Here is a 14374-nt window from a genome sequence, read left to right as displayed (position 1 = left end):
AGCAGAGAATGACTTTAACTTTGGGGAAAAGAAAAGTCTTTAAACTTCATCTAGCGAGCATGAGGTTTGGGGCTCTGGTAAAAGAGGAGCCCCCAGGAAGCAGAGAGAGGTAAAGAAATGAAGGACCCAAAAATGAACCTGGCTTTCTTCACTGTTTGCTTTGAGTTAGTTCTGATTCTCCAACCATGTACAGTTCATTGGAGGACAGCCTTCTGATCAGGGGCCACTTTGATGGATTTTGCTGTGCACCTAAGGGAGCACCTGGCACAGGGTGGGTGCACATAAATAGTCATTCTTTTATGAATGAAGGAGCAATATATCAACATCTTGTCGCATGAAGTGGCCAGGCTGAAGTGATTAAGAGGCCCTACTTTGGGGCCAGACAGAGCTGGGTTTGCTCTGCTACTTTCTGCTTTAGTGACCCCAGTTTTCTTGCTATAAATAGGAGTTATTAGGATACCTACTTCATAGGGTGATGATGAAAATTAAATAATATATTCTATTTAAGGTACTGGTCTTGCCATAATGGCAGATATTACTGTTCATTATCATTGGTCGGGAGGAGAAGAGTTCTAGTCCAATCCTGCTGTTTAATGAGTGTGACGGGGAGGAGGGTCGGTTCATTTCTCTGCACCTCAATTTCTCCAATTATTAAATAAGCAGCTGGGCTGAGGGGATTTCCAAATCGGGTCATTGGGATAGGAATTGTGTTCAGGAGCCTGGCACTGAAATTGGACGGTGGCTTAGCAACAAAGGGGTTTATTTTTCTCACGTAACAGGAAATGTGGAGGGAGGGAGTCAATGTTTGTACGGCAGCTCTGCCCATGCGTCCTCAAGGACTGAGGCGCCTTCCATAGCTTTTTCCTCCACCAACCTCAGCAGGTGAGTGTTTTTCCTCCTGTTTTCAAAATGGTGGCCTCTAGTCAGGAAGAAAACCAGGCCAACTGTCACCTTTTAAAGGGCATTCTGGCACAGAGCGGAATTCGGAATCTCAGAAGGAAGGCAGGGGAGGGTGGGTGGGTGAGCAGTGATCAACCAAGGAACTTGTATGCATATATGAATAACCCATGGACACAGACATGGGGTGGTGAAGGCCTGGGAGTTGGGGGCAGGCTAGAATGGGGAAAAAGGAGGACATATGTAATACTTTCAACAATAAAGATTTAATAATAAAAGATAAAGGGCATCCTGCCCTAGCTAGTTTGGCTCAGTGGATAGAGTGTCAGCCCACGGACTAAAGGTCCTGGGTTTGATTCTGGTCAAGGGCACATACCTCAGTTGCAGGTTTCCCGGGCCCTGGTTGGGGATAGTGCAGGAGGCAACCAAGTGATGGGTCTCTCTCACATCAATGTTTCTCTCTGTCTCTCTCTCTCCCTTCCACTCTCTCTAAAAACCAATAGAAAAATATCCTCAGGTGAGGATTAACAAACAAAATAAAATAAAATAAAATAAAAGGCATTCTGGAAGCTACATGTCTCATTGGCCAAAATGGGGTCTTGGGTCCACCCTTAGCCACAAAGGAAGCTGGGAGAATTTTAACTGGGCACAGTCCTTGCATAGGAAAGGAGGCTGCTGCTGGTAGGAGAAAAGTGGAGAACGGGTATTGGGAGGCAGACAAGTATCAGCGTTGGCCACGCAAGGTGATCAGGAAATAATAATTGTTTCACTATAAACCCACCTAGATTTATGTAGGCATATAAAATTATGATTATAAAATATGAGTTTTAGGCCAGAGGCACCAAATTGAAAAGAAAATCTGGCCCTTTGGTCATGAGGCCTTTAGAAGAACCTCTGACTTGTGGTTCTAGAACCCCATTGTCTTTAATGAAGGGTTCTGTTTCCGGTTTCTTCCCTAGCTACCGAGACAGAACTCTTCAGGAAAACGCACCTCCTCCTAGGAGACCCCTCCAGTGTAGATGTGGGGAGTTAGGCTGTGGTTTGTGTGAGGCTGACTTTGGCAATGTCATCCTGGCATTTTTAAAATGTGTGCATGGAGCATCCCTCTGTGATGTTAGCCCGCTTTTTGGTGGTTCTCACCAACGCCGGGCGTGACCGCTGCGTGAGGTCTGGGGAGGCCACCCCCGTGCAGAACTAGGCTTGGAGGAGGCGAGAGATGCTGTCTGATGACCAAGTGAATGAAATCATCATTAATGTTGAGAATGTTCCACCTGGGGTCCAAAACCACCGATCCTCAAATCTGAGTGTTCCAGCAAAGTCGGGGGTAAACTCGAGCTTTGGCATGGTCTCGTCCGTATCTGGCATCGATGTGAAAGACCCTCATGTTTACAGCCGCCGGAATGACAGGAAGGCCAAGCAGTTGCTACGGTTTTCACCTTTGAATGAATCGTTTTCTCAGACGCATCATAGCCCAGACCTTGTGGACATGGACACGCCTTGTACTTCCCATGAAAGCATTCAAGGTAGTAAGTTGCTGGGGCAAATGAGAAAAGACAGCTTGCAGGTGACCCCCAGGGATTTTTAGTTTTAAGACATCAAGTAGGTTGAAGATTTGGTAGATGACCCAAGGATGCCAGGGACTGAGAAAGGGGGTCACTTTGAGAGCATCTAACACCTAAAAAGGAGTTGAGTTTGATCAAGCTGATTTCGTGGGCCTCGCTCTCTGCTGAGCACTTCCTTTCTGTTATCCATCGAATTTAGTTGTAGTTTCTCCCCATGCTCCACACCTCTAAGGCAGGCATGCTTGTCATTTCCATCTGCTTGATGAGGAAACTGAGGCTCAGGGAAGTTACGTGATCTGGCAGATCTGGGACCCAAATGCAGGTCTGTCTGATTCCCAAGCCTGATACCTTAACCACCACCCTGTTCTGCTTTGGTCCAATTCCTTCCCACCCTGGATTCGGCAACATAGGATGCCTGTTATTGTCAAGTCCACCATGAAACCAGTTCTCAGCTGAGACCTCCCTGCCTCTCTGCTCTGGAGGTCATCGCTGTTTGGTCATTTAGATGCCGTTTCTGTTTCATTCCATAAGACTGGAGGCATAAAGTCCAGCCTCTCTCAATGACTTCTAAGAGAGAAAAAAAATCCACTTACACCAAAGCATTGTGTGGGCTTAGCCCCTTAAATGAAGACTGGGGCATCTTCTGTCAGGCTGCTGTCTCCTTGAATCTGTTTTTTTTCTCCCTCCTTCTCCTTTCATTCTCTCTGAGAAAGAAACACAAATTCCTCGTCTTCGACCAAGTGATTTGGTGGCCCTCTCCTAGGGACTCTCGATTACAGAATCCTATGTAATAAAAGTATAATATGCAAATTGTCCCCTCAACTGGGAGTTCGACCAGAGGGCAGGACGAGCTGGCCAACCTCCAAAATCTCCTTCCCTGGCTGGCCTGGCCTAATTGGCCCCGATCGGGGCTGGCCAGCCGGACCCCACTGTGCACGAGTCTGTGGACTGGGCCTCTACTGTCATTATAAAATGAGAGGTTTTGACCCAATAGCTTGACCAGGGAGCCATCCCACTCCCTCATTTGGTGCCCCAGCTGGCTCCCTCTCCGTTCCGAGATGATGACAGCACTTCCAGGTGTCATATGTGGACACAACTTCCAGAAGCAGGATGTCTTTGCCTTGTGTTTTGAGCGTTGCTTTTTTGAGAAGGAAAACCTTTGCCAAGAAGCTCCTCTGCAGACCACCCCTCACAGAACATTGGCCAACATCTTATCACATGCCTGTGCCTAAATCGCTCACCTGCAAGGGGACAGGACCTTCAGGATGGGCTTGGACTCATCGGGACCCATCCCGGGTGCCTGGAGATGGGTCCCACCCTGAAGAAGCTCGGGGCCATGTGAGGGAGAGGGTATATTTCTAAACAAAATTGGGATTCTATTAAAAAAGGAGAGATGACTCTGGGGAAGGCCGCCAACAGTATCTGCCACACTGACCCAAAATGTGATCACGAGTTATTGGGAGAAAAGGTGGGGAAGTCATTCCATGTGGAAGAGCATCTGACAACAAGCAGGCACTGCAAGAAGGTGGAGTCCAGGGGGCCTGGAGTCAGGGGGACAAGAGAAGAGATGTGGAATATTAAAGTGAGGGACATTAAGGTGCAAGATGTTATTGCCATGGAAAAGGAAAGCATTGAACTGGAATTGCATGCACTCTACCGTTTTCTTTGGCTTTGAGGTTCAACACAGATGCTTGCTGTCCGCTTGTTTTTATCTGTGACGTTTGGGATCATTGAGTCCATACATTCTTCGTTCTGTGTGCTCTTATAAAAACACTAGAGTCCTGCTGCATGAAATTCACGCATGGGGGGGAGGTGTGTGAGGGGGGTAGTCCCTCAGCCCGGCCTGTACCCTTTTACAGTCCATGAGTCCTCGGGGAATGTCCAACTGATGGCTTAAGCAGTCAGGCATCCTTAGCACTGCCACGGAGGCAGGAGAGGCTCCCACCACCACTGCTGCCCAGCTTCTGGCTGAGCGGCGCTCCCCCTGTGGGAGTACACTGACCACCAGGGGCAGCTCCTGCATTGAGTGTCTGCCCCCTGGTGGTCAGTGCGTGTCATAGCGACCAGTCATTCCGCGGTTTGGTCAATTTGCATATTAGCCTTTTATTATATAGGATGCTCTAACTTCAGCACCATATTTTAAAATGTAATTACTCTGTTTAAGGAAAAAGAATAAACTCCGTCTATTTTCTTCCACAGGACAAAAGTTAATCGCATCTCTGATACCCATGGCATCTAGAGATAGAATTAAAGCCATCCGGAATCAGCCAAGGACCATGGAAGAGAAAAGGAAGCTTCGGTATGGATCAAACGCTTTTCTTCTTTCCCAGATTTTTATGCCAATCTCGAGCTTCTACTTTTGCCCCATCTCAGAAAGATAAGAAATAAACAAATGCAACAGAAGAGGCCATCTTCCTACAGAAAATTCCACATAATCTCTTGTTGCCCAGAGTGGAGGCTGTGTGTGCTACTGGCCAGCGTCCAAAGAGTAGTGTGTGGAAATAGGGAAAGTAGCTTTCTAGAAATGACATCCATCTAACACTACCTCGGCCAAGTGATCAAGGTTGACATCTTCAGAGATGAGTCATGTGATCAGAAGGACATATCCCTCTGTGGCACTCTCTCTTGAAACCTGTAACCCTAATCTAACCAGAGAAAAAAGTCAGGAAGACCACAATTTGGGCGGGAATATATTTCTACAAAATACCCAACCAGTACTACTCAAAATTATAAGGTCATCATAAATGAGGAAAGTCTGCAAAACTGTTATAGACTCCAGGATTCTAAAGAGACATGACAACTAACTGCAATGTGGATGGGATCCTTGAATAGAAAAGTCTAGCCACCTCGGTCTCCTTGGGGCTTCGAGTGTCCCTATGCATGGGATAGTCCTTTATCCATATGATGAACCCCTTCCCTCTTACAAGACTTTATTCAAAAGTCACGCTATTTCAAATTGTAACACAGTCCCCACCCTAGCATTACCCATCTCCTTACCCTGCTGTTTTCCTTTTTCTTCCCCATAATACATATTACCTTGTAACATGCCATGCAGTTTACCCACTTTATTATTATACTAGAGGCCCAGTGCACGAAATTCATGCACAAGAGGGGGGTTCCCTCAGCCTGGCCTGCACCCTCTCCAATCCAGGACCCCTCAGGGGATGTCTGACTGCCTTTCACAACCTGGGACCACTGTCTCCTAACCGCTAGCCTGCCTGCCTGCCTGCCTAATCACCCCTAACCCCTCTGCCTGCCTGCCTGATCGCCCCTAACCACCTCTGCTTGCCTGCCTGATCAGCCCTAACTGCTCCCCTGCTTGCCTTATTGCCCCTAACTGCCTCTGCCTCACCCTGCTCACGGGACCCAGGATTCCTCCCTCTGGCTGGCCGCAGGTACCCAGGACCCGGGCCGGCTTCATCCAGGCCAGCTATAGCCGCAGGGGACCATGGGCGGGCGGCTTCACCTGGGCCGCAGCCGCAGGCACTGGCGCCTGGGACTATGGGGCGGCAGCTTGTCCCTCTCCCGGGCCACAGGTGCAGGCACAGCCTCTGGCACCCGGGACCATGGAGCAGGCGGCTTGTCCCTCTCCCGGGCCACAGCCTGGCTGGCCCCCATTCCTCTCTCGCGAGCTCATTTGTGCCTGGCTGGTCCCCATTCCTCTCTCCCCAGTGTTGAGTGTCTGAACTGTTATGGCGTGAAGGCGTGAGGAGTGATGACCAGTTGCATATTAGCTCTTTGTTATATAGGATTTATCACTTATTCTCTTTCTCTTCCAACTAGGATGTCAGCCCCATGAGGCAAGAAAATCTCTCTCTCTCTCTCTCTCTCTCTCTCTCTCTCTCTCTCTCTCTCTCTCTCTCTCTCTTTACTTGTTTGGGGATTTAATGTCATAGTAATAGATTTTATTTTTTTAATTGGTCTCTTTATCTCCACCTGGGATGTAGTAGGTGCTTGATAAACATTTGGGGAATGAATGTATTACAGCGCTTGCATCTCTCGCTTGCTTCTGCCGTTCCCCCAGGAGAATGGTTGACAGAGAGAAAAGTAAGCAGTCCCGACGTATCTTTGAGCTCAACTGCTGCACTCAGTGTTTGAATTCCATTTCCCTGGTAAGTCCGCCTGTACTGCAGTCAGAGAAATGAGCACAAGAGGGTGAAAATGGGGAGGTGGGAGAGTGGGGAAAACGGAGACCCACAGGGAAGAAGAACCAATTTCAGGGCTGTTTTACTGAGGCCATAAAAAATGGGTCAATGTAGGTGTGGGGAAACCAGGTGAGTGTGCAAAGGTCTGGGTTATTTGGGCAATGTAGCCACTGTGAGTGTCACCTTCAACAGCAAATCTGGGAAAATAATAATACACTCCCTTTAGGGGATGGGTCTGCAGATTAAATGAGATGACATTTGCAAATGCCTAACGAGGTGCCTGGCACATTGTAACGCTCTAGAAACGGTGGCCGTTTTTGCTATTGTGGGACCTGCTCAATAGATACTTGTTGAGGGACTGTCAAGCCTCATCTTAACCCCAGGCATACCGGAGATGCAAGAACATCCTGTCGGAGCTGCTCAATTCCATCAGCCTGTGGCAGAAGACGCTCAAGATCATCGGAGGCAAGTTTGGAACCAGCGTCCTGTCCTACTTCAACTTTCTGAGGTGGCTTCTGAAGTTCAACATTTTCTCATTCATTGTGACCTTCAGCTTCATCACCATCCCTCAGTTTACCGTGGGCGGAAACAACGCTCTCCAGTTCACAGGCCTGGAATTTTTCACGGGAGCGGTAAGTTCTCCGTTTCCCCCACTGAGAGTTCACCACCTTGGGAAACCCGGAGACACACCTTGCTGGTCACTGTGCCAGACCTCTCACTTTTTCCTGGGAGCCACTGATGGGGAAAGTGGGTGTTTAAATAATGTTTTTCTTTTTCCCCAAAAAAGAAACATGCACAACATAGGAGACCTCCTGTCTCCAGAAGCAACAGCGTATGTTGTGCATATGCCTCCTTTTCTCTTCTTTCACAAAAGATCAGTTATTCATATGTGCTGCCTATGATCTGCTTTCTGCACCTAATATGTGCTGGGTTTCTCATGTCGGTGTTCATAGATTTTCTTTTTTCTCTTTCTTTCTATAAACTGTAATGCTCCTTTTGGAAAATTCCTGCTACAGAGGAGAAAAAACTAAGAGAAGTCCATTTTACCCTTCTTCCCTTGTTTAACTCCCCACTTCAGAGGGTATCTTTGACCACTGTTTTTCTCACTATACCAACATAGAGATATACATGCATAGGTAGGTAGATAGGTAGGTAGGTAGGTAGGTAGGGTGACAGATAGATATTCTTTTTAAAAATAAAAATAGGATAGGATGCTATGAGTCTTGTTTTGCAACATGTTTGGCTTTACTAGGTATCTTGGGTATGTAGATAGGCCCATGTTCTTCTATGCAATAGCAACCACGATTCATTTACCCAGCGCTTTATCAAGGCACAGCGCCCCTCCCTTGTGAGCTCGCCTTCTAGGAGAGATTTCTGCCTTTGAGAGTCTATAGACCAGGGATGGACAAACTACAGCCCGAGAGCCAGATCTGACCGCCATCTGTGTTTGAACAGCCTACAAACTAAGATTGGCTCCTCCATTTTTCAATGCTTGAACAAAAATCCAAAGAAGAATAGCATTTTTGAGAAGCATGAAAACAATATGAAATACATATTTCTGTGTCCATAAACAAAGTTCTTTCAGAACATGGCCACACTCCTTTGTTTATACATCTGCACTGCTTTTCGGCTGTCCGCAGAGATATTGCCGTGCTGTCATAGTGGTGCGACATTTACTGTCTATCAGCTAGACTCTAGTCTAGACAGTAGAGAGCTAGACTCTAGCTCAGGGGTGGGCAAACTTTTTGACTCGAGGGCCACAATGGGTTCTTAAACTGGACCGGAGGGCCGGAACAAAAGCATGGATGGAGTGTTTGTGTGAACTAATATAAATTCAAAGTAAACATCATTACATAAAATGGTACAGTCTTTTTTTTTTTTTAATTTTATTCATTTCAAACAGGCCGGATCCGGCCCGCGGGCCGTAGTTTGCCCACGGCTGCTCTAGCTCTTTACAGAAGACGTTTGCTGACTCTTGCTGTGGAATGTTCAAAATAAGGTCCTTCCATTTGTCTTTTTATTTTAAAGACAAATTTGATTTAAAAATTTTTCTCGGGATAGATGCATTTAAATGGAATTATTGTGTACTTTTTTTGTCATTACTATGTGTATTTTGTGTTTTTGTATATATGAAACCTTTTATTATGAAAAATTTCAAACATACAAAAAACAAAGAGTAGTATAATAAACATCCACATACACACTATGTCAATTTAAATTTGTTAACATTTTGCCATATTTGTCTTACTATTTTAGGAGGCATTTCGCAGTAGATTATAGACATCAGGACATTTCACTCTGAACTTCAAGGTGCAGCCTGCCTTTAGTCATGCTCACTGGGTCCTGGTGGAATAGCTGGGTCCCTCTATTGTAAAGCTATGCGGGTCTGGGAGTCCTTTCCAACTAAAAGCTTAGTGATAAAATGTCTAGCTTCTCAGTGGCCTTGGAGGTTCCTTTTCCTTGCAAACAAAACATCGAAATGGACTGGTCCATGCTTTTAGAAGACAAAAGAGGTCAATAGTCAGTCACTCATGGTTTTCTCAAGAGACCCACCTGACCTAGGGCTTATTGTCCCTTCCAGGGTTATTTTACTGACACAGTGATGTACTATGGCTTTTACACCAATTCTACGATCCGGCATCAGAGCGGTGGGGCATCTTATGACATGCAGCTGGCCTACATCTTCACAGTCGCAGCCTGTCTGGTCATCTGCTTCTTCAGTTTACTATTCAGGTATGAAGTATCTGCATTCCCTGATTCTAAGTTCTTTTTAGATTTAGGCAAAATTCAAGAGACTCAAAAGTGACCCAGAAAAAAGTTTCTCTGTAATCTGTCTGATCATTCCTTGTTCTGCAGCATAAAATATAAGTTCAGAGAGAAGGGAGAGGTTTAGAGGTTTCCATGTGAAGCATCGATCAGACTGTCAAACCTCAGAGGGAAGGTAGGGGAGGGTGGGGGTAAGAGGAATAGATCAACCAAAGGACTTGTATGCATGCATGGACACAGACAACAGGGGGGTGAGGGCATGAGTGGGGGAGGGGGGAGTGGTAGGGTAATGGGGTGATAAGGACACATATGTAATACCTTAATCAATAAAGAAATTTTTAAAAAAAGACAAAGAAAAATAAATAAATAAAAGAAATTGGTCAGTCTGGACATAAGGCTGCAATAGCTCAAGTAGTTATATGGACAGAAGGATATGGATGGACAGTTGGCAAATGGGAAGTATCAAAGAGGAAGTACAGATGTTCACCCCTGTATTGGTTTGCTGGTTTGGGTGGCTTAAGCAACAGGAATCTATTTTTTCAAGTTCTGGAGGCTGGAAGGCCAGGATCTAGGTGTTGGCAGGGTTGGTATTTTCTGAGGCCTCAATCCTTGGCCTGTAGACTGTTTTCTCTCTCTGTCCTCACATGGTCTTCCCTCTGGCCATGTCTGAGCCCTAATTTTCTCTTCTTATAAGGATTCAGGCCCAGCCTTAATGACCTCATTTTAACATAATTACATACGTAAAGGTCCCACCTTCAAATATCGTCCATATCTGAGGTACTGGGTGTTAGAACCCCAACATATGAAATTTGGGGGCATACAATTCAGCCCATAACAACCTCATTGCCAGCAAATTAATTCAAAATAAAATGAGACTCTTTTTTTTTTTTGTCCTATCAAACTACAAAAATACTCAGTGGTGGCACATTCTGGAAAGGGGGTGCCCACGTCACGGAGCATTTATGTATCCTAAGCCTGATTTCACTGGGTCCTCTCAGCATCCCCACAATAGTAAGAGCTGCCTTTATTGAGTGCTTATTGCTCTCAGGACTCCATAGATTCTTGTGGTCGGCTGAACAATGCCCCTCACGTCCCAAAGATGTCCACCTTTGAATCCCCAGAACCTGTGAGCATGTTACCTTACCTGACAAGAGGGACTTGGCAGCCGTGATTAAGGATATTAAAATGGGAAGATCTCCCTGGATTATACATATGAGGACAATGTAATCACAGGGTCCTTAGAAGCGGGAGGCAGGAGGGTCAAGGTTAGAGAGAGAGTGTCAGATGTTACTCTATAAGCCAAGGAATCCAGGCAGCTTCTAGGACAGCGATTCTCAACCTGTGGGTTGTGACCCCTTTGGGGGTCAAACGACCCTTTCACAGGGGTCACCTAAGACGATCAGAAAACACATATATATTATTAAATATTGTTTTTTGATTAATCACTATGCTTTAATTATGTTCAATTTGTAACAATGAAATTGGGGGTCACCACAACATGAGGAACTGTATTAAAGGGCCGCGGCATTAGGAAGGTTGAGAACCACTGCTCTAGAAGCTGGAAAAGGCACGGATACGGATTCTCCACTCGCACCTCCAAAGGGAATACAGCCCTGCTGACACCTGGATTTTAGATCCATTTTCTGATTTCCAGTAAGAGAATAAATTTGTGTTGGTTAAAGCCACTAAGTTTGGGACAATATGTTACAGCAACAATAGGAAACTAACACACCTCTCATAATAATTCTGTGAGGTGAGTACTATTATTATCCCCATTCTACAGATATGGAAACTGAGGCTTAGCATAGTTAAAATGACTAAGATCCCCCAGCTGGCAGTGTAGGGTTGTAAGTCCGGCCTGTCAGATCCCAAAGCCAGAGCATCTAACCATTGTTTGTAATCACGCTGTTCCAGAAGAACTTGGAACTAACTCTTCCATATTATTGTTCTCTGTTAAAGATAGGACTTTCTTTTATTTTAATCCATGCAGTCCCCCTCCCCCCAGTGCTTGTCCTAATAACCCTTGGTATGCTGGTTTCTGCTTTCCCTAGCATGGCCAGGTATTTCCGGAACAACTTCATTAACCCCCACATTTACTCCAGAGGGATCGCTAAACTTATTTTTTGCTGGGACTTCACCATCACCCACGAAAAAGCTGTGAAGCTGAAACAGAAGAATCTTAGCACTGAGATAAGGGTAAGGCAAGCTTGCTTTTGACAACACCTTCCCCAGCCAGTCTCCTTCTCTCCTTCAGTATGTCTGTAACTTTTCTTAAAGTAATAAGGAATTATTTTTTTATTGCCAATAATGTTAAAAAAAAAAAGAAACACCCCCAAAAACCCAGAAAAAAATATTCACCATGCCCGGTGCTTGTGATGGTGTAGGGAGCTGGACGTTTTCACAGGACACGGTGGCTTTGGAATTGGTGCAAGCTTACTGGAGGGCAACTTACAAAATGTTAAGTGTAAATACTTCTTGACCTCATAGCGCCACGTTTAAAATGTTATCCAGTGGTTTTCAACCCAAGGAAGTTTTGCCCTTCAGGGAATATATGGCAATGTCTGGACGCTTTTCTGGTTGTTATGCAATTTGGGAGGGGTGGGGGCGCTATTGGCATCTAGTGTAGATGCAGGTAAACATCCTGATATGCACAGGACAGCTGCCACACACAGAACTACCTGGCCCCAAATGCTGAAAAACCCTTGTCTATTAAAAAAAAACTTATTAAAAAGATAGAGCAAGCAGAATGCATAAACCAAGGGGCTATGTCAAGAGGATTGCAGATGTTAACTTGTTATTCTTCAAGGGTTTCATGACCTCAGTGTACTTTCCTAGGAGCACAGTCCCAATCTGCTGGTCCTATCTGTTCCTCTACGATTAAAAACGGCATTTGATGCTGTAATGGAAGTTCTTGCCCATTTGAGATTTTTCCCATGGGGTCTCCCATAATCCCTGTTCACCATGAACTTTCCCTGTCTCTATCCTGTGGATCTGGGGAGGGGGGGGGGGGGATTTGTGTCTCTGGGAGTGAAGAGTATTCACCCTGCAGGCCAATGTGACTTCCTTGTGTTTATAGGAGAACCTGTCAGAAATCCTTCAGGAAAACATCAAATTAACGCTCAGTCAGCAGCTGACCCACTTGTCTGTCCACCTGGTGGCCTGGGTTGTCTCTACCGGAGTGGCCATTGCCTGCTGTGTAGCGGTTTATTACCTGGCTGAGAACAACTTAGAGGTAACCAGAGCGCCAGAAGCAGCAAGGTGCAGAGCACAGAGAACCAGGTGAAGGGTGGGATGCTGGAGGGGAGAGGGAAGTAGACCCTGCTGCTCACACTGGGTCCATTGGCATCAGTTGGAAACCAGTGTAAAAATGCAGGATCTTAGGTCCCTCCTGTAGCCCATGGGCTCAGAATCACATCTTAGCAACGTCCCCAGGTGATGTGTGTGCACGACTTAGCATGAGATGCTCTGGGCTAGTGGAGAGATGGGAACTTTGGCTGGTTTCTTCCTTTATTATTATATCCCTGCTGCTTCCTAAAACCCCTGGCACAGTGTAGACCAGGGGTCCTCAAACTTTTTAAACAGGGGGCCAGTTCACTGTCCCTCAGACCGTTGGAGGGCCGGACTATAGTTTAAAAAAAAAAACTATGAACAAATTCCTATGTACACTGCACATATCTTATTTTGAAGTAAAAAAACAAAACAGGAACAAATACAATATTTGTATTTGCATGTGGCCCGCAGGCCGTAGTTTGAGGACCCCTGGTGTAGACACTCACTAAGTATTGTGATCTGATGGACTCTGGCAAGTGACTTAATCCTTCTGAGCCCCAGACTCCTCACCTGTAAAGTACGAATGGTCATACCTGGCTTTGTAGGTGTGTGGTCAGGACTGGAGAAAAGTTATGTGGAGAGTCTGCCCAGTGCCTGGTACTGCGGGTGATGAAGGAATGTTAGTTTTGTTTTGTTTTTAAATGATATGAACTCTGAGATCAATTAGCTCTGTGGACTGGGTAAACTACTGTTTTTCTGTAGGTTTCAGCTTTTTCCTGATGTAGCCAGTTTGCTGAGCTCTAGAACTGTGGTGCAAGTTGGTCACTTTTTTAAATGACTTCCCTTTACCCTCAATATAAAATCTATCCTCTGTAGCATGGTTGCTAGATCTTTTATGATCTGACCCCTGCCCATATCTCTAGCCTCAATACTCCATAACCACCCATATCCCACACCAGCAACACTAAATGGTGTGTCCATAGTTCCCTGAATACACCATGTTTTCCCTCATCTCTAGGTGAGAAACCTGCAGTCCATTCTGCATGTCCCTTCACTTCCCTTCATCTTATAAACTCCTTTTCCTCCTCTGGACCTCAGCATAGGTGTCACTTCCTCTTCTTGCACCACCACCGCCCTCACTAGGCTGAGTTGGGTGCTTCATAATCTGCAGGCTTGCCCTGTACACTTGTCACACGCAGCATTAAAAACACCTGTTTATGCATCTGTTTCAAAAAAGACTGTAGCCAGAAACCTGGCCTAATACCTAGTACATAGTAGATGCTCCACAAATGGATGAATAACTGAAGGAGAGGCCAACAAGAACAAGAATGTGGGATTACGCAACCCAGGTTTGCCACTCACTATATTAAGGTGTGCTCTGAAAGAGGGGAAGTTGAGTCACAGGGCCCAGGGGCCTGGTATTGCCTGGGGTGGAAGCTGTGACGGGGCAGCTGTAGGTATGAAGAAGACTTCTGAGCCCTGGCTGATGTTGCTAAGTGGTTAGAGTGTTGGCCCGCGCACTAAAGGGTCCCAGGTTCTATTCCTGGTCAAAGGCACATACCTGGCTTGCAGGATGACTTTTTGAGGTCAGGCTCCTGAGTCAGATAGACCCAGGTTCAAATCTGTCCCTTCCTAGCAGGGTGACACTGGGCAAGCATCTCCACTTCTCTGCGTCTCAGTTTGCCTGTCAGTTAAGTCAGACTTAACTGGCGGGGCTGCCATCACGGGGGTAGT

At 46.0% G+C, this 14374-nt stretch overlaps 1 protein-coding gene across 2 annotated transcripts in view; it reads left to right on the top strand.

Moving 5' to 3' along the window:
* TMC5 (transmembrane channel like 5) overlaps window positions 1-14374 on the top strand; it is a 43521-nt gene that overhangs the window by 7263 nt on the left and 21884 nt on the right. The window contains exons 1-7 of one of the 2 annotated variants that reach the window (XM_036308804.1): window positions 2114-2420; window positions 4659-4758; window positions 6484-6571; window positions 6988-7236; window positions 9186-9337; window positions 11422-11566; window positions 12447-12602. In XM_036308804.1, coding sequence (XP_036164697.1) covers window positions 2114-2420; window positions 4659-4758; window positions 6484-6571; window positions 6988-7236; window positions 9186-9337; window positions 11422-11566; window positions 12447-12602 — 1197 coding nt within the window. Of the gene's footprint in view, window positions 1-2113; window positions 2421-4658; window positions 4759-6483; window positions 6572-6987; window positions 7237-9185; window positions 9338-11421; window positions 11567-12446; window positions 12603-14374 lie in introns of those variants that run through there. The other variant, XM_036308803.1, reaches the window with a different exon arrangement.

Source organism: Myotis myotis, unplaced genomic scaffold, assembly GCF_014108235.1.
Source record: "Myotis myotis isolate mMyoMyo1 unplaced genomic scaffold, mMyoMyo1.p scaffold_m19_p_5, whole genome shotgun sequence".
Taxonomy (NCBI): domain Eukaryota; kingdom Metazoa; phylum Chordata; class Mammalia; order Chiroptera; family Vespertilionidae; genus Myotis; species Myotis myotis.
The sequence above is the reverse complement of the archived record's forward strand: the minus strand, read 5'-3'. Positions and strand labels throughout refer to the sequence as shown.